Below are 24,583 nucleotides of genomic sequence, written 5' to 3'. Positions count from 1 at the left end.
GACTAGAAAGGGAGATGGATGTCAGGTCTAGGAGCACTCTGAATATTATTCCAAGGAGTTTGGAATTTGTAAATGGGGCAGTTGAGGCAGCTGAGAGTTTGAGTCAGGGAATGGCATGATGAGGTTGTCTTTGAAGATAATTCTGGAGGAGAAAATAGAAATAGAGGGAGAATATTTAGAAAATAGTCTGAGTGAGAAATGGTAATAAACCGAATAGGAGAAAGTGAAGAAGTAGAGCCAGCGGTGTTCAGGTGTGTGTGTGTCAGGGACAGGGGAGGGGGAGAGGAGGGGAGAGGAAGGAATCAACATGACTAAAAGGAAAATTGAAGGGAGGAGAAATAAATATGATCTCAAGTTTTCTATTCTGGGTGTTTCAAAGGATAGCATTCCCTTACATGTGAAAGTGAACACAGAGGCAAGAAATACATTGACAGGTAGTAAGATGATAAATTTAGCTTGGGTCACCTTGAAATTGGGGTGGCAATTAGACATGTTTGGGGAGATTCTGTTACTGTTGCTAATCAAGGTTTGGTGCTTAGCCAAAGAGGTCAAAGCTACAGGTGGAGATTTAGAAGCGAGTTTAGCTGAGGTGGTTGAGTCAGTGTGTGAACTCAAGAAATGTTAGGCAACTAAAAACAGAGGAAAATATAGAACAAAAATTGTGACAGTTCTCCAATTAAGAAGTTGGCAGAAAGGAAAAGTTTGAAAATGAGGAACACAGGAGCCTATGAATAAGAGATGCGGTCTGGAAAACACTTATTTGCAGGCATAAGAGATTGGTTTCCTTCCTGGTGTTTTAAATAATTTTGGTTAACTTGCCCAGCCATCAAATTTCTCATCTGGAATGCATATCCCACAAGGATGGGTTTCAGAGATAGTGGCTGTGCAAGTGCTTTGGTAACCATTAGACACACTGCAAGTCGTATATCTTATAATTAGTGTCACAGTGGATGGAGACTTCCAAGATGGGAGAAAGTAGTGTCAGATGCTACAGAGTTTCAAGAGAATGCTTATTTTTAGCACAACTCATTTGATTTGTAATTTAAGGAAGTTGAGTTAAAAGAGTGACTCTGTTCTCTAATCACTTAGAACAGTATTTCCCGAAGTATGGATCATGTGTCCCAGGCAGTACAGGAGACAGTTTTGGATTTGACACAGACATAAAATAGAACTGAATCACATGGTGAGAAAGCCACTCTTCATTTGTTTCTCATTGAATCCTTGGGGTTTATGTTAATAGAGAAGGTCTCAGTTGGGGCATATAAGTCTGTCACACCTCACACTAACTACTTTCTATTTTCAGTAAACTCCTTCAGGTTGTCAACATGATTCAGCTAGACTTTAACAACATCAAATTAACTTTAAGATTACCGTCTAGAATACCTCCTTATTTTGGCAGAGGATACCAGTTTTTTAGTTACAGTAGTGATAGAAAGTTTCCTTTTTTTAAAAAAAATTTTTAAACAAAAAGGTAATCAATTTTTTAAGTACATAATTGTATAGGTGACATACAGATATGGCAAAACTGAGAAAGTGGTATTTTAATGATGGAAGTTTGGAAAATTTAGATTTACTCGAGCCCTTCCTCCTTCTGTTGCTGAGAGTGACTACCTTAGTTCAACCAGGTTGGAACGATGTAGGAAATTTATTCCAGAATGTGTGTGTGTGTGTGTGTGTGTGTGTGTGTGTGTGTGTGTGTGTGTGTGTGAGCTTTGGGTCTAGACTTCCAGATCCAGACCCCATCCTTCCCCTGAGATGTTGTTGGGTCAATTTTTTGAAGCCACTGGACTTTTTTGAATGTTTGTGTCCTTAGGTGTTGCAATGAGAGTGTTAGTTTTAAATGATTACTAGCATTCCTTTGAGAAATAAATTCTATGATTTTTGGAGTTATTAGTAAATAAGCCTATGTTTTCAAATGGATAGAAGTCAGATAAAATATTTTCCCTCTGTAAGCCATCAATATCATGTGTCAATGCCAGAGACTGTTCCCAGACTAACATCCACAGAAAGAAAAACACCAGTGAATTCATTTTCTAATGATGATTCATATTTTGCCTCATTTGTGAAGCTTAGTGATTTCTAGAAGAAATCTCTGCTTTAGTTGGGGCAATTGACTAGAACTGAAAATGAAATTACATGTGAAAATGTGGTTCAGTTCTCTGAGCCTAATGCTTTATGCTAACACCCTACTCTCAAATCAGTAGAGTCATCACTGTCATATCTAATCAATTAAAAAATCCCATAAATTTTATTCCTCAGTGTAGCAGCACATCTATAATAATAAAAGCATAATATGCTAATTAGACCAGATATCCTTCTGGACATCCTTCTGGATGACCTTCTGGACGACCTTCAGGACAAAGCTGCGGTAGGCAGGAGCCGAAGCAGCAGAGGCAGGCAGGCAGCGGGTGGGGGCTGAGGCAGAGGCAGGGAGGCAGCTGGTGGGGCTGAGGCAGAGCCAGCCTCCACTGCGGCGGGGGCCGAGCCCCTTGCACGAATTTCATGCATTGGGCCTCTAGTAGGTAATATAAGTCCCTATACTTAAAAAAAGACATCTTAACTCATCTATTTACTAATGTCTTTCCGTATTTAAAAATACTTTTCCTGGAATAAAGAGAGGGGAGGTGAAGGATTTTCTAACTGGCTGGAAGTCCTCCTAAGTATTATTGTGATTTAACGTTACTCGACATTCTAAGTAATTCTTAAAAATAGAAGCATACCACCTATTTGGAATATAACAATATGGCGACTTTAACCATCAAAAGCACAGCTGAGGATCAGGGAGTAATTGAAAAATAGATATAGCATAAGGATAGAAATACACACACACACAGTCTTTGGATCTGAAAAATTTGAGTTTGTTACTACTTTTTAAAAGTTTCCATATGGACAATTTCTTCTGTATGGGTAGATAGTATTTACCACTGTGGTTTTTGAACTATATCATTGTCAGTTTTTGCCCTAATGAGGATGATCTTATACAAGCAACTTAACCATTTTAAAATTCTGTTTTCACATCTGAAAAAAAAAAGGATAATAATAAAAGCCATTGCTCTGGCCAAATTAATGTTTAGATGTAAAATCCTAAGGAGTGTAATAGATACCTCCTAGGACCCTCAATGAGTATTAATTCCTAACACTGCAAAGACACTGTCTGAACAACAGATTAAACGTGCACTTGATTTTGGAAGATCATCTTTTACCGCCCTTTAGAGCCTCTTTCTTTCTCATTTCTCATATTCTCTGTATAATAATAAACTTGATTTCCTGATTTCAATGCTTATAAATAAGAACAGCAGATTAGAAGGTACAAGGGACACCAGGAGGAAACAGACAAAGAGACTGAATAAAATAGAACTAAGTTTAAAACCAAAGCTACCTGGTACCATTTGGTATGGGGAAACAGCCTCTTACAACCTCAGAAGTCACTGAAGGATTTTCTATATCACAGCAAGATATAATAGTAAAAAGGGGTATTCTGAATGAAGACCTTGATTTCTCAGGGCTGAGTTCAACGATACATACTTTTAACATGATAGCAACTCTAGTTGCTGCTTATTTTATAAAGCATAATGTGCACTTGGGAAGAATTTCAATAGGAAAAGAATGAAACTTGAAGTCAATAGTGTTTTGTGCCTTTTCTGGGTAAACCCTTAGCCATCCAAACACTGGGCCATGGCAGTGGACTCAGCATCCAGGGGGTTTACTGAAGTATCTTGTGTGACTCCAGCAACTAAGCTAAAGCTCCACACTGTGGAAGAAGATAGGCCTTTCTAATCATTTTATGATTTTTGTGCCAATAGCCTTTTCTTTATTTTTCAAGAAAGAGCATTTGACAGAAGTTACTGTGGATGTCAGCAATATCCACTTCCCCCATATGTTCCCCCAGGACTCTGTTAGGACAGTGGACTCAGGCAGGACCCACTGGCTGGTATTCATGGGTGTCACCTTGATTCTCATGGTGTCACCTGTGATTCTCGGGGCAAACATTTGGATTGGGCCTGGCTTACACATTAAAACAAAAGCCCTTTCTAAGTTATACCCATAAGGACAGCACACACATACGCTGGTACAAACTGAAGTACTAACCCATAGTAGACTGACTCAGCTCCACAAATATTTGAGCTAAATGAATGTGAGAGAAGTGAAGAAGTGGGCAATGGCAGATACCACAGAGAGAGAATATATAGAATCCAGCACCGTCAGACGTCAACCCGTCAAATACCAGGGCTGGATTTTTCAAAGAACCAGATAATGCCAGTTTTATGGCCACTAATAACATTTCAGTTATATAAACAAAGATAAAGAGTAATAAAAAATAAATTCTGCTTCACGGTGAAATCTGATTGCCAACAGGGTTCAGAAACGAGCTTTCTCGTTGTGCACGTGGCATTGTATAATGGACCAGTGATCATTCTGCAGGCCCCTCCCCAACCTTCCATTTCCCTTTTATGGACAGTCCTTAGTTCTGCCAGATCCATAAACTATTCCAGGGAGGCAGGTTAAAGCCCTTTGATTGTGCCTCTGGTAGTTAATGCACCAAATGGTCTTTAGGGGCATTTCATAGTGTGCTCTGCAGCTAATCAGAGTGCCTTGGCCCAGTGATTTCCTACCTCTGTGCTTTCCACATGTTTAAGGGCTCAGTTCAAATACCAGGCCCACCGACTTCTGGAGAGACACGACAGAGCCCAGCTCTGAGTGGGGTGTCTGCTTTAAACAGAGATTTTCCAAAGGATATCCTGGTGTAGATAAATCATTTCATTAGGCCAGGTTCACTCTGCAAACCAGGAAGCACAGTGCCTGCCGTGTAGGAAAACTCCGATAAACTTGTTATGGCTGTCCTCTGAGCACTTGTAAATATTGTTGTCCGTGTCTTTTATTTAGGCTCCTTCGAGATTGTATTTAAACACTGACAGGTTCATTATGTGTTTTAAAGCTTTGTTTATTGAGAGCTGATAGCAGAGTTGCAAATATGAGTCCTTTCCATATTGCAATGACATTTTTTTTCTCCCAAATGTCTCCCCTAGTTGATCACTCCCCATGCCATCCGTGTGCAGACCCCTCCTCGTCACATCCCTGGCGTTGTAGAAGTCACACTGTCCTACAAATCCAAACAGTTCTGCAAAGGGACTCCGGGAAGGTTCATTTACACAGGTAAGAACCACTGCAGGGGTGAGCACAGAGCTGCCTTGGCCTCGTGGGTCTTTCACTTGATCTTGTATGTATAAGTGTGTATTTTTTTTGAACTCTAGTTTCTGTTAAGAACTGTTTTCTTTCTCTATTTCACCATATGCATGACCAAATGAGTTGCTGCTTATTATTATTATTATTATTATTATTATTATTATTAATTATTATGAATTCACCTGGATGGCCATGTAGAATGACAGGATCCATCAAAATAATGGGTTGGATTCCTCAAGAAGCAGAATGAGAAATAAAGGAAGGGGGAAAGGCTCTAGACAATCCTGAGTCTCTCTGGATCATACACCATCCGTGCTGGGGTTGGCTTGCTTTATGGAGTACGGATGTACTTTAAAGAACAGTGCGACTTTCGTCCAATCTGGGCACAGCTTTTGTACTGTAGACAGTTGGTAGTTTGCACGTTGACTTCTGGGTTGGTGCTTTGTTTCCCTGTAAGCTGCAGTTGGCATGCGGATCTGCCTCGTGGTAAGAAGCTAGGGTTACAGGTGGGAGGTGAGTTCCCTCCCATCAGTGGAGAGAAGCAGGCAGGTTCTCTGTGGAAATACACTGAGTGCATGGTCTGAGTGCCCACTGTGCACTTTCAGAGATCTTTGGATTGTGCTGTGCAAACTGGATACCCAGGGATCTGTTTGCAACTCAGATTTTGATTCAGTAGCTCTGGGTGGGGGAACCTGAGAGTCTGCATTTCTGACAAGCTCCTGGGTGTGGCTACTGCTGCTGGTCCAAGGACCACAGTGAGACTCATGTATCCCCTGATTCGTAGTAGTCATCCCTGCATAGCTGTCTCCAGGAAGTGGTCCCATGTTTCCGTCTTCATTCAATAAAGGACCAGTGCAGTCTGTTACATCCTAATTATAACCATACAATTCAATAGACACATTTATTTTGCTGTGGCATTTTACCTCAAAGCATCTTACCTTTTGTATTTAAATACCAGGAACAAAATCAACCCTGCTTCTTAGTGTTTGTCTCTCTTTCTCTTTCTTTCCCCAACCCCCTCAAAATTATAAAAACAATTAATGCATCCTGACCCTTGGAAATGCCTCCCAGCCCTTTAAACAAAATGCAGGTTTGGTGCCTGCTTGACGATTAGTTTTAGTTAATTGAAAATTATAGGATTGACCCAAGAGGAAAATTTTGTTTGCACTCCAATCACTTTTACAAATTAAGGAAAATTACCACAATTTTGTTTAGCTAAGGTTTCACACTGAGTTCAAGAAATTAGCTCAGCCATCCCAACAAAGTCAGCACTTTGTTAGCGAGCACTTGAAAAAATAATAGTCTATCTGGAGTTTTGTGGTGTATACAAACGAAGCATAGAGAAAGCGACGATGCTTTATAGAAGTAGGCCAAGTGTTTTTAATTAGGCTCATTGGTTCAGCGTAAGTTTTGAAGAACAATCAAACTAGCAGATTAGCTGTTTCTTTTAAAGCTAGGATTTCTTGCCATTCATTTTTCCCATGAGAACTTCCACATAGCACTACTTTTTTTTTTTTTTTTTTTTTTTTTTTTTTTTTTTTACAAGCCTCATTATGGGCCTGCAGGAAAAGGACCAATTGCAACTTCTGATACTGTAACATTCCCCACCATCATTCCGATGGGTGGGAGTTTTTCACAATGTTCCTCGCTGAACTCGGTGTTCTGGAACATATTACAAAACCACAGAGGCCAAATGTTTTCTCTGAGGAGTTTGGACTCTGCTTTTGGCTGAAAACATTTAGGCTTCGCTGGCTGCTTATTTACTCTGCTATTAAGAACAAGAAAAAGAGAAGAAAATGTCGTGTGGTGGGAGGTACGAGAGGCAATCAGGCATGATTCCGCCTTGGTGACAACGTCCCTGCCCATTAATGGTTCCATTTTGTGGTCAGGTCTCATTTAGAAGAAATTATTTTTAATCAGTGTTCAACAAAATATCCCCTTGAGCCACCTGGCCATAAAGTTTTTTTTTTTTTTTTAATCATCCCCATTAAATTACTTAACTTCTCAAAAGAAAATAGCTAGGGACCCATCATTATTTGGAATTTTTTTTAACCATTTTAAAAAAAATTGCCATCAATTTAAGAAATCACATCTTGGAAAACCCGTATCATAGGGGAATTAAGATCAAAGGTAAAAGTGGCGTATTTGCCAGTCTAACAAAGTTAAGGATAAGAGGGAGAAATCCTGGGTGTGTGTGTACACTTGTAAATGTACAAGAAATGTAAAGTATAAAAAATACTTCTGCTGCCCTCAGACTGTGGGCAATAGACAAGAAGACTTCGTTTTATCAGCATTCTAGGAGAGAGTCTAACCTCTCCCCATGTGGCAAAAAGAAAAATTTGAAGAAATTGGCATGAAAACTTCCCCACTGATGTAGGTGGCTGTTAACAGTCACGGTGACATTATGTCCTTTCTAACAAAAGGGAATCTCTGTTAAAGGCTGAGCTATACATGGGCCTCTTGATCATTAGCATGAAATGCCTGTACCCAGGGTCACTGGTTCATGGTGGTGCTCCCAGCTCCTGACTTTCTCAGTTTACCTCTCTGCTTGCCACCGCTCACTAGTGAAGGCATAGAGGAGGGTGGGAAAACCCCTCCTCTGTTCATTGTATGAGAGCACAGGTCATTGCAAATGTTAGCCCTCCTCTTCCCTCCACCCACAGAAGCTCACACTTCATTTTCTTGAACATCCACAGTGTTTCAAGATGTGAGAGTTGGTTCTCTGCATGGGGAGCCAGCCCTCCTGTTTCTTAATGGAATGTCACTTGGAATTTTTTCCTTAAAAAAGAAAAAAAAGAGAAATATCCTAAGACTTAAAAATAACAACCCAAACTGAGTCACAGTTGCTGTTTTCTGAGCGTGTGTGAAAGGGTTTGGGTGTATAGATGTGGAAGTCTCTGAAAATTCATAATCGTTGAGAGAAAGAGAGAGAGAGAGAGAGAGAGAGAGAGAGAGAGAGAGAGAGAGAGAGAGAGAGAGAAAAAAATATGAATGGCCTAATCTATGCAAATAGAGGCAGACTTTTTGAGGAGGGAGGGAAGGATTTGACTAAACACAGATTGCCTGCAAGCTGGCTCCACTTGTAAGGACTGTGAGCGCACCCTCCATCCTCGTTCTTCAGCCCAGGGACATGTGAGGGAAGCTTAGCTGCCAGATGTGCGGGTCTCCTGTGGTTGCCCAATCAGAGCGCAGGGCAAAGCGAATCCCAACTTTATTAGACCAGAGAAGCTCAACAGCACTTTCCCAGTCTTCTTTGTTGTGGGCAGTTATTCTTACGGAAACCCAGGGCAAGGCTGACTTTAAATACTCAATGTTTTCTAATAGAAGGAAGCAAACACCCTTTCCAACCACAGGACTGTTTTCAAAGCCCTCCCTCTAATCGGGTTTCTGGTCAGTCGGTCCAAGAGGAAGCAAACCTCCCATAAACCCCCAGTGCCATGGAAGGGGGTCTTCCCAGTGCCTTTGTTATTCTCCCAGCTTGTTTTCCTGCAATTGTGACATCTTTAAGAGACTTGAATCTTGTAGGATTGTAATCTCTCCGGCTAAACTTTAAGTAATCTTTGGAGCTCACAAAAGACTCTTAGGAGCCTTTAGCTGCTTCTTCAAAGTTCTTAGAATTGGTTTTCCTGTTAAGAAGTGGCCAAATCCAAAGGCAGTTTTTACTTCATTCCAGTTATGTCTCTATTGGAGAGGCTGCTACCTTTAGGGAAAATGTAGCTGGACAAATGGGCCACTGGGACAAGGTTTGACCGGCTTAGGTGTGCACCAAGAGCTGAATACTGCCTGCTCCCCGCAACGTTGGAGAAAGCCCCAAGGATAATAATCTAACCGCTCAGATGTTTGGTTAGGTCACTCAGACTATTTCAACCTCCAGGTTCTCCCATTCTTAACATTGTTCACCAAACTTCCTGTCCCTGTGGAAGGACTGAACCAAATCCCTATATATTAGTCTCAGAATTAACTTTGAAAAAAATTCTTCCTGGAAATGTTTCCTGTTTGTACCTCATGCCCAAAATAACTGCATATAGAAGGGCCATTGTATTTATTGTAGCTGAATCTGCTGTGATACTCAATGACATGCTTGCGTGTCTTTCAAGTTTTTCTTTTTTTTCTCCGTTCCTCTTGTGTTCTCCCTCTTCCCCCCCCCCCCTTCTTTCCCCCCTTTTCATTTTCTTCCCCCCATTCTTTCCTCCCTCACTTCCAAGGATATGGTACAACATAGTGATTGATTCTAGGGTTCAAGAGATCATAGGTGTAGATCCAGCTCTCAAACTCTACAACTTACTAGAGAGGTTATGTTGGGGACATTGATGGCTCTGCACCACAATCGCCTCATCTTTACAAGGGAATCATACTTTACTGGGGTTGTTTAGTATCAGAGAAATGTATGTAAAGTACCCAGCATGAGCTAGCATGAGCACCTAGTCAGATATTGGGCGTTTGCTTCAATGACTGATGGCCATCATTATTATTCATTCATTCCTTGCCGAGTCCCTACCATGGCGTAAATGTTTTCCATGTATTGTTTATCTTCTCCAGCATTTCCCTAGAGGTCTAAGAAATGTCCTTTAGGATTTGTAGTAACAAAACTGTAGGCATCAGGAAATTAAAGAAACAAGTAATGCCAATCAACCACAAACAAAAAGAGCAAACTATAAATAAGGTAATAAGAAAAAGATTTATAAATGTGAATACAAGAATTTTGATAGACCAACTATTTTCTCAGGAATGGCCTCAAGTAAGACATGTTATAATAAGGCAGCTCTGATTCGTCAAGTTTTCTGATGTTGGTTTTTCAGGAACAACATACACCTGTTCTCTTGTTTCCTACTCCTAAACTCCTACCCCTCCTCTGGAGGTCACAGCAACATGGATATAGTCGATCCCCAGACCCCTTCAAAGGTGTTTAAGTTTTTGAGGAAACACCATACTGTTTTCCACAGTGGTTGCACCAGTCTGCATTCCTACCAGCAGTATAAGAGGGTTCCTTTTTCTCAGTATCCTCGCCAGCACTTGTCCTTTGTTGATTTGTTGATGATAGCCATTCTGACAGGTGTGAGATGGTACCTCATTGTCATTTTGATTTGCATCTCTCAGATGATTAGTGACTTTGAGCATGTTTTCATAGGTCTTTTGGCCTTCTCTATGTACTCTTTCGAAAGTGTCTATTTAGGTCCCTTGCCCATTTTTTGATTGGATTGTTTATCTTCCTTTGGTTACGTTGTATGAGTTCCCTATTAATTTTGAAGATTAAACCCTTATCGGTGATAACATTGGCAAATACGTTCTCCCATGCAGTGGGCTTTCTTATTGCTTTGTTGATGGCTTCTTTTGCTGTGCAGGAGCTTTTTATTTTGATATAGTCCCATTTGCTTATTTTCTCCTTAGTTTCTATTGACTGAGGAGCTGTATCAGTAAATGTCTGCAGCAAATGTCTGCTATTTTGCTGCCCATGGCTTCTTCTAAGATTGTTATGGTTTCCCGTCTTATGTTTAAGTCTTTCATTCATTTAGAGTTTATTTTTGTGTATGGTGTAAGTTGGTGGTCTAGTTTCATTTTTTTGCATGTATCTGTCCAATTTTCCCAACACCATTTATTGAAGAGATTGTGTTGACTCCATTTTATGTTCTTGCCTCCTTTGTCAAATATTAATTGAGCATAATGGCTTGGGTCGATTTCTGGGTTCTCTGTTCTGTTCCATTGGTTTATATGTCTGTTCTTGTGCCAGTACCAGACAGTTTTGAGAGCAGTGGCTTTGTAGTATAGCTTGATATCTGGTATTGTAATCCCTCCAACTTTGTCCTTCTTTCTCAAGATTGCTGCAGCTATTTGGGTCTTTTTTTTAAAAATTCCAGATGAATTTTCGAGAGTTTATTCTAGGTCTTGAAGTATGTGCTGTTGGTATTTTAATGGGGATTGCATTGAATCTACAGATTGCTTTGGGTAGTATGGACATTTTAATGATGTTGATTCTATCATGTCATGAACATGGTATATTCTCCCATTTGTTTATGTCTTCCAAAATGAGGATATTTTAACAGTACCTGCATCTAAGGAAAAGATTCATCAATGTAAATATCCTCCTGACAGTGTGTGGGACAGAGCTCCCTTAAAGGAACTCAAAAAGAAGGAAGTAGACAATGGAATGTCTTTTTTGAAAATCCAAAGATTTGGTAATTACAGCACATTTTTATTGGTATTAAATATGTCCCAACTTTCACGTGATTAAAGAAATTGTTCCTTTCTAGGTATTAGAGTAGGAATCAAAAGACCTGAGTTCTAATTCTGTTTTACTACTTTCTTTTGTTACTTCTCACAAATATTTGTGGATTGCCTGTTCTATTCTAGGCAATGTTCTAAACCAGTTCTAGGCAATTTTTTAGAACTGTATCGAGCAAAACCAGACATAGTCCCTGTTTTTATTGATCTTATAGTCTATGAGGGAACACGGACATTCATAAGTTTACTATTTCAAATCTGGTTAGTGTCCAGAAAAATAGGTAAAGAGTTTCAGACAAGCATATAACAAAGGAACCCCAACTGATCAGTTAGAGATTTTCTTTCAGGTAAAGATGCATGAGCTCCAGTTTGACGGATGACTAAGAATTAACCTGGCCATCAGAAAAGGGTTGGGTAGAAAGGGTAGGGTTGGGGAAAGAGAATAAGCGTTCTAGCAGAGAGGAGCATGTAAGGAAGCATTGAATGGCAGTAAATGTGACATCTTGGAAGGCTGTAAGAATTCCAGGGAGGCTGAAACATCAAAAGAGAGAATAGCAAGCGAGAAGCCTGGAGAAGTAGTTGGGGACAAGCCAATGCAAAGCCTTGTAAGCCATGGGGAGGAGTTAAGTTGTCATCTTAAGAGCAATGGGAAGTCCTTGAAGTGTCATAAATGACAGGTGGACATGACCCTATTTTCACGTGGGGGAGAAAAAACTGGCTGAATGGAGCATAGGAAACCAGAATGGATGTTGGTAGATCTGTTGGGAGGTCATTGCAGTTGTCTGAGAAAGGGACTTGGTGACTTTAATTTGGGTGATAATGGCTGGAGATGGCATAAAGTGAGAAGATTCAGGAGGTATTTAAGAGGAAAAATGCACAGGACATGGAGATGGGTTGGATGAGGAGGTAAGGAAGACAGCAAGCTTAAGCTACCAGAGTTTTGACTTCCTCTGCTTAATAGATGGTGGGGACATTCCTCCTCTGGGTGTCCCAAGGGTCTTGTATCAATGAAAGAATGGGCATGAACATGTTTTAACACATATGTTAATTGTTGTAAAGACATAACTAAGCACATAGGGAGAATTGGGGAAAAGAAGGCAAGAATTGTTTTCTTTTCTATCAGATCATTTTCATTTGGGATTCAGCTGAATGAAGGCTGTGCAATGAACACTTGACTAGCACGCAGCTCTGCCTTAGTGGTGTCCTAATTGGAAGAGACCCAGGAAGAAAGAAAGATTAACAGGCTGCTCCTGTCCACATGTCTTGAATATTACTCCAAATGAGCCATTTACACACAAAGAAAAGAATTCAAGGCAGAGGGAATGTTTATTCTCTGTGCTTTTATGATTCAAAGGGTAGGTCCCAAGCCTCTTCTCTGCTGAAGGGAGTTCTTTTTTTCACAAAATATGATTGCTTCTGATCTGATGTATGTCAATATGATGGGTGACCCTGAACCCCCTGGCATTTGTAAAGTTAAGCACTGTTGGTGCCACAATGGGTACAACAGCAACAAGAATCACTAAAAGTCCATTGTACTTCTGTGACATCTGTAAAATGAAAGCCGTTCCTGCAAAGAATAAGGCTGGTCTGAAGGAGGCACATTATTTTGCATATTTTATGTACATACTTTCCAAGAAATATGACCTTTATTTCCTATTTGGAGTGGAGTGTAATCAGAACTTGAGTAGCTAGTGTAACAGGATCATTAAAAGGGATATTTTCACTGACATTAGAGGTCTAAATGGCCACTAGGCCTTATATACAACCTTGGCTTTTTCCTGTCTACCCGGAGTTAATAAGTGATAAGGCCGGGAGAGAGATAAATCACAGAAATCCCTGTCCAAAGAAAACATATTGACTACAGCCAAGCAAATAACAGACCATAACCAACGGTCCCATTCATCATTCATGTAATAGGGATATAAAGTATTTCCTACCAATGAAACCGTATAGAAGGAAAGGCAGATAAGCTTCCCCAATCTAAGACATGTGATTTGGTTATTAAGGGACATGAGCTATTTGTCACATGGCTTTAATCTTTAAGATGTGTTGCCATTTCTAAACTATAAATTTCTGGTCAGGGATTAGAAAGCTATTAACAATAAAGGTAGAAACTGAGCTTTATATGTATTCTTGCCAATGTAATGCAATACTATAAAGTCTTGAACCTCTAATCTCTTTAGCATGATATAACATGATTTGGTTTTCTAAGCCAATAAACTATTTGGGGATTTTCAAAGCTTTTTTTTTTTTTATCCAGTATCGTGATAAATTAACCCTTCAGTTTTTAAATTATATATGTTGAAACTTTCTCTAAGATCCTAGGGAAGGTGGGGGTGGGGAGGGAGCCTAAACTAAATTTCTTTTTTCCCCCCTCCTTTCCTGAGATGTATTCCAAATGTTTGATGGAGGATTGTTTTCTGTCTTATTTGTCCATGTTTGCAGAGGTATGGATGCTGGTCTTTCTGTTCATTGTTAACTAAGTGATGTGGCGCCCACTAGAGTATTATAACTTGCTTTTCTTTCTTTATGGCAAAATAGTCCAAACTGATTTCAGATAAATTAGAAAGCATCAATAGAAAGTAATTGAAATAGTAAAAGTGCCCACATTTCTACCAATTCTTTAAACATAAACACTCAATAAATATTACATTATTAATATGAATTTTAATGGCACATATCTTGTCTTTATTTCTATGCATGTATCTGCCTCATTACTAAAATAGGGTGATTTATTACATAATACTAATTTGGCTTTTTTCCACTTAACAATGTATCATAAGCTCCAGGACATTATGAATTTGAAACAGTTTTGTTCTTGAATAATCATTTTACATCTCAGCATAATCTTATAATGAGATATATTCTTATTTTCTTGTTAAAGCATAAATACCTTGAATTTGGGTTCTTGTCTCTTTTTATTCCTGGGAACTTACAACACAGGGCCATTAATCCTTTACTCACATTCTCTGGTGGCCACATTGGTCAGAATTCATCAGCCACGCCCAACTGAGTGAGCCTAGGTAGCTCTGAGGGCTGATGTCTCAGAGGTTGGGACCAGCTCCTAAGCCTTCATGCACCTACAGCGTGGAGCCATTTGTTTTCATCCTGAACCACCTCTGGAGGGTCAATGACTTCCATAAGTTGCCCCCTTGCTCTGTGAAGCAGCACCGTTCTTTCCATAACAAAATGGGAATTCATCTAATATGCTTAACGTATATGCAACTTAATCAGGTCAAAAATTACAGCAGTGGGCAGGTAAATTTAGGATACTCCCTGAACCACCCTCCCCAGGAGATGAGCATGTCCCACTAGCATTCTGAGCTCCTTTCTTCTCTCTCCGTCGTCGACCGGTTTTCCACTCCAGTGGCCTTTCAACTGTCTTCCCTGACTTTTAGCCTATGTTCCTCCTATTCCACACTTTTTATTTACACTGTCTCCTCTCAGTCTTCTTCCTCTTTGCATCACTGAGATGTAAAACATGTTTCCCCTGAGAATCTTTGTACTGCGGGCTTTATTATTGCATTATGTTGGCATCATGTAAAGACAAGAAAACTTAGAAAGGTGAGTGACTCCTTCACGGCTATGTAGTTATAAGTGGAGGAGCCAGGATTTGGACGCTGGCTGAAGGAGACCGGAGTCCACACTGTGGTAAACCTCTTGGGATGCTACTTTAGCTCATTCAATTTTTGGAATTAGGTGACTCCCTCAAATTAGAGTGTTGGTGATGGCAGAGTGTGGGTATTTCTAGGACATGTCAGGTCTGACAGAACAGGGGCTACATATTTTTACCAAATCCTATCCTTGTGAACATAATGCATATTTGTGTAGAAAATGTTAAAAATACAGAAAAGTGTGAACAGATCCGTTATTCCACCCTGTGAGAAAATCACTGTTAATATTTTTAGTACTTCTTTAAATATTTTCTTTGTGTGCTCTCATGTCCTTTTATCAGCGTGAATCACAGTGTGTTTATGTAAGTTTGCATCCTGTTTTGCAATTTAAGTGATAAAATAAACATTTCATCTGTTAGTTGAAATTCTTCCTAAGTACATTTCAGTAGGTATATTATAGTTCATCTTATGGCTGTATCATAACTTACTTACTCGTTCACCGATCATTGGATAGCAACATCTTTCCTCTCATAGAACTTTTCACATCATATATGCCAGCACAGGGCATGATTTTGCATATGTGTTCTCCATTTTCCCAATGAAAAGTTTTTATGTTTTAAGGCCAAGGTAACCATATACATATTTATAGAGAGTACTGAATTGTCAAATGTCTACTTTAATATTTTACATATTATTTTAGTTACACATTTAAAATCATCACATAATTTACAATATTTACAAGTGCAGTTGGCCCTGGAACAACACAGGTTTGAGCTTTGAGGATTCACTTATATGGGGATTCCTGGTATAAGTAGACTTGTGCAGTTCAAATTCATGTTGTCCAAGGGTTCAAGATCCACGGTTGGGAACTCACATATGTGGAGGGCCCACTTAAGTTACACTCAGATTTGGAGTGTGCGGGGAATGGGCACCCCTAGCAAGCACGTTGTTCAAGTGTCGACCAGATAACTTTTTCCACTTTTAGGCTTGACACTTTATAGCCATCAGCATTTTTTTGAAAAATTCAGAACCAGAGCCATTTTTAATCCCTTCATATTATCTTTGAGATTGTTTGAGATGTTGCTCTTACTGAGTCTATGCATCATGCTTTCCCTGGAAATTCCATCCGAAGCCATAAGTAACCATTTGCTTTATTTAAATCTCCAAACACAACCCTTTTCAGCAATGTTTTAAAAACTGATCTTGGAAAGGCTTATTTTGAGGAACGTTTGTACTGGTGAGAAGCCAGTGTCCTAGTAAAAATTACTCTCTTTATGTCAATTTTCTATTCTTCCTTTTTGTTTTGACTAACTTCTTCAGCTGACCTCTGTAAGCATCCCCAAACCACCATCCATCATGGTTGTTTTATGCTCCAAACAGTACTTAGTTTTAAAAAGATAATTGGGAAAGCACATTGTCATAGGAGATACTTTAAAATTGTTCAAACATATAACAAGGGAACTATTTTTGTGAGATGGATATTCTTTTTCTATATATTTCAGGATATTGATGTTTCTTTCCGGCCAGTGGGTCATACGCCATATGCAATCATGAGTACAAGTTGAATACTATACCACATGATATTTTTGACTTGAATAAAAGTATGCTCATTTTCTTAAGCGGGCCTCATATAATTCAGGGCACTGAAAGTACAGGTGGAAACATCTCGTTAATGTCCGATTGGAGAATTTCAGCCAGACCTCTGTATGGTGGTTAGGGGGCGGAGAGAAGCTGGGGCTCCCTACATTGTGGCAGAAACAACAGAAGAGCAGACTTCCCCTTGTACCCACTGCTCTTCAGCCTGAAATGTAATTGTCCATCTTTTTCCTGTGAACATAAACTGTGGTTCACTTCTTACATCATGGGTGGAAGGCCTGACCGGCTGGGCAGAGCCACCTGGGATCCGCCTGTGGTTAGCTTCAGGAAGTCCCAACCCCTGGTTACTATGGAGTTAATTTAGGCCTTTGTTTAATGTCACAATGTATTCACATTTAAATATCTGCACAGAATAAAGGCTTCCTAGTCATTATACACATGTGTATTGTTTCCTTTTAGTGTTAACTGATTTTTTAAAAAAATATTCACTGAGTCCAGGCTGACTGTGTGAGGCTATTGGGAGGTTTGGGTGGAGGAACGTGTCTGGAGAATTTGCTGTGAGCAAGCTTGTAGGTCTTGTACTTCCGTTTCTTCAAGTCTAGAAAAATAAAACATGTGCACTGTTTAGCTCGGAAGGTGGAGGAAGATCATCTAAAGGCTTGGAAATTTTACTTAATAAAATTATTAGCATCAAATCGAAAATGTTACTGTGACTTGTCAGAATGTTATATGTGAAGAGCCAAAGTACAGGCTTGGCTGTTCAGCCTCTGTGTGCCTTGTCTTTGTGTCCTGCCTATGCAGTTAAGTAAAAATCCTTTAATGAAGTCTTTACGGTTGACCAAGTCTTTTCTATTCAATTTTTTTGTGTTTTTTTACCTGTGAGGTAAGAAGGACAAGCATTTTTAGCCCCATTTTCAAGTGTGAAAAATGAGGTTTAGAGAGAAGTAGTGAGGTGGTTCATTTCAAGTTATTTAGGTCGTCATATGGTGATGGATCTGACATCAGATCTCTATTACTCCGAATATTTGATTATACTTAATGGCATCTCATATTTTTAATCTACAAAATGGACTTACCCTACTTTTACTCTGTATTTTTTATTTTTTATGGACATTCATTAGATTGGGGGTTTCTAGAGTCTCTGGATGACTCCTTGGCATTGATGCCTGGGTTACATGTAACACTGTTATTTTTAGCACTTACCACTAGTTGATATGATCTAAATTATTTCTGTGTTCCCTTGTGTGTATAGTCTGTCTCTCACTAGACTATAAGCTCCATGGTGAGACCTGTCTGTTCACCACTATATTCTCAGGGCCAGTACAGTGCCTACTGAAAAGACGGAACACTCAATACTGATCAAATCAATGAATGGAAGAAAGTCTGAAGGTATTATTGAAAAATTTGGCCACAAATTTATGGGATGTGAGCCTTAAAGATAACCTAATTACCGAGGTTGCTGATGCCTTTAAAAATGATAAAAACTAGGCTTCCAAGGTTTAAAAACTTGGCTGACGCCATTTGGCTGGTGGTAGATCCTTATACCTGAGTCTTTTTCTTTGACTGATCAGCAGAAGGCTTATCTTCACACTGTGTATATTCCCTGTAGGCTCACTTAGTTGTAGAGGAACTTTATAGCTATAGATTCTGGAGTCAAGACAGATCCCCAATTTGAATCCTGGCTCACTCCATTTCTAGCTTGTGTCGTAACCCACTGGGGACTCTGTTTCCTCATCTATATAATGGGGATGACACTCTCTCATAGGCTTGCTGAGAGGATTCCATTAGATAATGCATGTGAAAAGCTTAGCTCAATGCATGGCATGTAGTAAGAGCTCAGTTAGTGGTGAGTCTTATTTTAAAAGGATTCGAGAGAACAGACTCCTGAAAGTCTGAATTTTAGAGATGAAAAGGCCCTCAGAGGTAGCCTGGACCAATCTTACCATTCTGTAGAGGACATAACTGAAGCTTTCTCACACCAACACATGATTGATTTATATGCAGAACCAGAAAAAATCATATGTAAATGGATTTGCTAATTATCTTGTCAATGGACTTCAAAATACACAAGTATATGCAGACATCAGATTTTTGCATGTATACGAAAATCATCTAACCAACATCACTGTCGTTATTTGGGAGGCTTCTCTTGAATTCTTTCAGGTCATTAATCTGAGTAGACTCTCAAGGAAAGAGTGCGACAGTAGAGAAGGCTTAATTCCTTGCCCCTCCAGTATGTGACCTGTTAAAAATAAAGTGTCACCTATATTCTTGTTCAGATCTGTTTACGTCTCGTGTTTTCCTGTTGACAAAAAGAGGAGCTTTTCTTCACTTCTGAGTACATCAAAGTTCAACAGAAGAGTCAGGTGCCATTTTCACTAACAGGCAAGTGGAGTCACGGATTTAAGGACATTTCCTTCATCCTATCTTTTTGTCAAAGCCCAATATAACAGCAGGACATCAGTCAGACCCCAGCAAGCTGCTGGGAGACCTCCTCCCAAGATCCAGGAAAGAGAGGGACTTGGTGGGATCCCCCTTAACACAGTGTCCCCAGCCACACTCTCCAGTCTAGCACGAGTTGGATATTTCCTCTTGGCTGCAGGGTTCTGGGGACTCTCCATTCTGCCTTTGAGCCTCAGTGCCCTGGAGTGTGATAGGCATGGCTGCACTTACAGTAGTGACCTTCCTCTTAGTGAATTTGGAAGCAAAATCATCATCTTCAGGGTCAGTGAGAGAGATAATTGCAAGATGATGGCGACCAGGGACAAGATTAAGACGTGTCCGGGGAGAGGTCTCTGCTGTGTGCCTGGCACAGTGAGGTGTCTGCTGCCCACTGGCTGGCAGTGAATGAATGCATGAAGTGTTGTCAGGCCTGCCCTGTAGTTACCCATGTGGATGGTATCACTGTATCAATGGCATATCCCAATTCATAAAAAAAGCATATCTTGTAAGTGGGTTCTGCTTTAAACCTTACTTGGTGCTTGTGTTAGAATTCAAATAAAAGAGATTGTTTTCAGACCATCCTAACAGGGCTCTCAATTGTTGGTGAAAAGCAACAACAATAATAAAAATAATAAAAGGCCAGTTGTCCATTGTTACTAAATCTAAATGTAATGAGTGGAGTAAAAGTAAAATATATTAATTCTACTTTTCTAACTGCAGCTAATTAAGGGTAGCTCATTTAAAAACAGACCTAATTTAACCACTAATATAAGTATTCAATTAGAGTTGTTCCCACTGCTTTCTTCTCCTCAGAATCTTTTTCATATACTTACATCTGATGCAGTCATAGTGTGAATCCTTCTAAGGGCCCAGGTTATAATGGAAAAGAGGTTTTAGGGCTTCATAATTGCCCAAATTAAATAATATGTACGTAAATGGAGGTTTGAGTTTAAATTGTACCCTGCAATGCTATAAGGAATTGAGTCCCTATATCCTGATACCTACTGGCCAATCAGAATGAAATGCTCCCCATTTTATTCTATACCACTTAGCATAGTTTATTGCAATATTAAGTACAAGTTACAAGAAGCACACTGTTGTTTAAGACTCATTGATTTAAGCAGAACTATTCTTATAAAGTTTCGTAGGCTTTTACATAAAAAGAGAAGAGCCCATATAAAATTATAAAATCTTAATGCAATATAACAGCCTATAATATAATATTCTCCCATTTTCTAAAGAAGCCATCAAAAAAAATTTTAATGAGTTTATTAGAACCACTGTTTGTGAATTCTGGGATGTCCTGTCTAATTAGACTTAATGGATTTAAGCATTTCTCTAATGAAATCTGTAGCTTAACTCACCCGGGGTTATATTCCTTGTGCCCCTGTCCTTAAAGTGATTTTACTTTATTTTTATTTGGGGTGGCATTAAAAAGAAATGAAAGACTATGATTCTGCCTCATTCTCAGATGGATATAGTGAAAAATACAGTGCTTATTATGAAGTTAATGTGAATTACCATGTAATTACCACTGGCTGCACTGTAATGATTATTTAGTTACCACTGAGCATTCTCTGCCAAGTAACACACATTATTTCATAGGAAGCATAGAATTAACTCAAGTCATCCCGGAACTCACGGAGGGAGCATATTCCCGATCTCTTTCCTTAAGTGTTGGCGCTGCTAATGTTAACATCTAAATAATCAGGCTCGGAGCAAAGCGACAGCCAAACAGGGTATGAGTTTACATGATTTGATTTGCGGATGTTTTAAACACTTAGCAGGAGAGAGCTAGAGAGAAGCCAATTAAATCTCTCCAAGGTGCATAGAGTTATCTCCTTTGTGAGAAACAATTTAAGGGGATTGCATTGGCTCTTTAACTGGAGGGGAGAAGCAGCATTAGGAATGAAATTTCAGATGCAAAGTGCTGATCAATCGTGCCTCCTTTCGTGTTTTTCAGCCTGGTGCTGCTATTTGAAAGGATTTGCACTTTTATTTTGCAAGCCCAGGGTTCTGTTCAACTTTTTCTCCACGAAGTCTTCCTTTGGCTATTGATTACGGTGTGCCTCGCTTAGAGTAAAACAAAAACAAAAACAAAAAACATGTCAGAACACCCCGTCCCTTTCAGACACTGCATCTTATTTAGTGTACCGGAATTCCCAGTTTAAAGTAATCACAAAATTTATGGAGAAACGGATAAAAAAGGTTGTAAAATATCGATTGGGGGAAAATAATAACACAACTCATCTATAATAAGAAGAAAAATGAAGCAATAATTCAGGGGGTATCGAGCGGTTTGCTGCTGGGAGTATTGATCCAGTCCTTTACGGTATAAGATCGCACCTGAGATTGCTCTGAAAGAAAGAACAGCATTCCTGCGCTCATTATTTCTCAGATACGATCGCCTTGTTACACGGGCCCTGCAGAGCTGGGCTTGTTGCAGCTGGGAGAGTGGGACACGCAATAATAATAATAAATAAATAAATAGCTCAGAAATCTATATTGCCTTAAAGCCACTGTGCGTGGTCTTAATAACACATTGGCTCTGATTTTCTAAGTCCTCCGTTGCTGTATAGCAGCTAATGACAAGTCCGATGCTGTGTGGTTCGCTGAGGGACCCGGCAAATCTTCTTCTCATATAGTGGGTTCTCTGTGTGGCGGGGAGTCTTGTCTTGGCCGAAGAAGCTTGTGTCTGTGGTATTTCTTCCTAAGTCCCTAAATTAGAAACAATCCCTTTATGCCACTTTGGACTATGAAAAATGTTGGCTTTGTTTGATATTTTTAGACAATTTTTTTTGATGAGGCAGTGGTGTTATTATTCCTGAGCAGAATCTTTTAATATGGCCCAGAACTTTGAAATGATTCATGTTCACAAATCACGAATGTATAACTTTATAATTTCCAAGATGTTGAATGACACATTACCTCAGCCCCGGGCCATCACCACAGTAACTTCTTACAGTGGCAGACTATATCTAATTGCTGAGAAATTCCAGGTTCTTTGTAGACTTTAGGATGATCCTATAAGGAGTGAATATTCTTAATATTTTCAAATATTCATAAATATTTTGCTGTCATGCTATTCTTTTTTATTTCCCTTGGAGGAGAAAGTGAAATAATCTTAAAATTCCATTTTAATAAATTTCTTTAGCCCTATACTGGTTTGGCTCAGTAGATAGAGTGTAGGCCTGCGGACTGAAGGGTCCCAGGTTCGATTCCAGTCAAGGGCACCTGCCTAGGTTTCGGGCTCAATCCCTAGTGGGAGGCATGCAGGAGGCAGCCAATCAATGATTCTCTCTCATCATTGATGTTTCTATCTCTCTCTCCATCTCCCTTCCTCTCTGAAATCAATAAAAAATTATATTAAAAAAAGTCTGATGCCTGTTATGTTCCAGGCACCTGCTAGACTCTGTGATCCAGAAAAGTAAGGTTCTTGCCCTCAAGACACTTATATTCTAGTGAGGGAAGGAAAGCAATACCGAAGTTGAGAAGTGAATAATAAAATTATCAGATTGGTAAACATGTTATGAAAGAAATCAGAGGGGTGATCTGGTAGAGCATAATGGGGGCAAGGACGGCTTCTTTAAATATAATTAGTGTGTCAGGCCGGTGTGACTCAGTGGTTGAGCATTGACCTATGAACCAGGAGGTCACTATTCCCAGTCAGGGCACATGCCCGGGGTTGCAGGCTCCACCTCCAGTAGGGAGTGTGCAGGAGGCACCGGTCAATGATTCTCTCTCATCATTGATGTTTCTCTCTCTCTCCCCTTCTCCCTTTCTCTCTGAAATCAATAAAAATATATTAAAAAGAAATAGGATTAGGAAATTACATAATGAAGAGCACTTCGAGCCTGTGCAGCATCACCCAGGCAAACACATTTCTGTTTCTAAGCATCTGTGCATTTTCCCCAGGGCCGGAGACATGCTGTCATTTGCCCAGAGCTTCACGTTCCCTCCCCACCCCCAGCCACTCTGTGATCATTATCTAGAAATATGAGCCATACCGGCTGACCATGTTCTCAGCAGATCAAGCTTCCTGAAATTTCAATAAGCATTGATCCATGTCATTGTGCCAGATCCTTGAAATTGTTGTTTCTATAATATTTGTCTCTCCATTTCTGACTCTAAAAGGAACACACACAAAAAGTTCCATGGAACAGGAGGCCGATGCCTGGTGTCAATAAAGGGGGATAGAGAGACAAGAATGGAGAAGCAGAAAGAATAAAACATCTTAAGCATCAAAACTAACTCCCAAAATAGCTTTCAATAAACTGCAAAGCACACCCCCTCCTTCTTTATCCACAAAGTAAGATTGAAAGTCATCCCAGCGTCTTAAACTGCGAATATTGAAATTGCAAGATGTATGATGCATTTAGTGCAGACGGTGGTGAAGTGCAGGAGTCACTTTAACTTTGTCTTTTAATTTGCAAGATTTATCCGCTGTTAGGAAAGAAAATGTTTATAAGCGTTCTTTGGTGTTCACAAAACATATGGTTGCCAAACAGTGCAAAGAATGGAAAGAAGTCATCATTACGAAGCTGGATGACTCAGGAAACAGAGTGATAAATATGGGAGTGACAACATATTATCTCAGCCCTTTCTAGCTCCACATTTTTGAGTCATGATGATCCCGTGTACCACTGCCGGGAGTGTGCTAAGTCAGTTTGGAGCTAAAGGAGTTTTAGTTTTAAAAGAATAACCAGGCAGGGTTTGGGAAGCACTATTACAATAAATGATGTCAAGTCATCTCAGCTTGAATAAATATATATTGTATAATTTGCTTTTGCACTTTAATTTCTTGCAAGGAAAGGAAAGTGGCAAGCAACAAGAAAGCAATTAATTGCAACAATGATTACTTAGCTTCTGTAATGCCTGAATTAAAAAAACACACACATTAAGATTACTTTTCTAATAGTTCTTTTTTTTTTTAATCGTTGATGCTTTTAAATAGCAGGTGCATTTGAATTGTTTTAAAATACCGCTTCCCTCCCCTCCCCGCCTTGTTGGCAAACAGATTGTCAAAATGAGCTGTGTGGTGGTTTTGTATTGTCCCGAATTCATGAAGATAAATGTCATATCCTATCTAATCTATTATAATCCTTCTCTGTGTGTGCTTCTTTAATTCGAGACGGGCCCATTATTGAAAAACAAACTTGTGGCTGTCAGTGTGATTTCCATGTGTGGACTAATTCTCTTTCATCAGCCCAGGGCCTTGAGAGCGGTCGCTCCAGTAGATGTTGAAGGAGTGAGTGGATACAGAATGAATGAGTGCAGGGGAGCCTGGCGTTCTCTGGCTTTCAACAGGTTACTTCACCACTTAGACCTCACTGTTGATATCTGAATAATGGGGGAACAAAACATATATTCTTCACTAGTGTGTTGTAATGATTAAAATAGATAATATGAGTAAAGCACTCACCACATTGTAAGTGGTGCCCATTAAGGAATCAAAGAAAATTGATTACCTGACAGTCTATTTCTAGTGCCTAGTACTATGCCTGGACCAGAGTACAGGCTCAACAAAT

At 39.6% G+C, this 24,583-nt stretch overlaps 1 protein-coding gene across 4 annotated transcripts in view; it reads left to right on the top strand.

Moving 5' to 3' along the window:
• Positions 1-24,583, top strand: part of EBF1 (EBF transcription factor 1) — a 391,814-nt gene that overhangs the window by 303,456 nt on the left and 63,775 nt on the right. For all 4 annotated transcript variants that reach the window (XM_059699069.1, XM_059699068.1, XM_059699067.1 and 1 more), the window contains exon 10: positions 5,028-5,154. In XM_059699069.1, the coding sequence (XP_059555052.1) occupies positions 5,028-5,154 (127 nt within the window). The remainder of the gene's footprint in view (positions 1-5,027; positions 5,155-24,583) is intronic.

Source organism: Myotis daubentonii, chromosome 5, assembly GCF_963259705.1.
Source record: "Myotis daubentonii chromosome 5, mMyoDau2.1, whole genome shotgun sequence".
NCBI classification, from domain to species: Eukaryota; Metazoa; Chordata; class Mammalia; order Chiroptera; family Vespertilionidae; genus Myotis; species Myotis daubentonii.
Note: the sequence above shows the minus strand (reverse complement) of the source record. Positions and strands in the feature narration are given on the sequence as shown.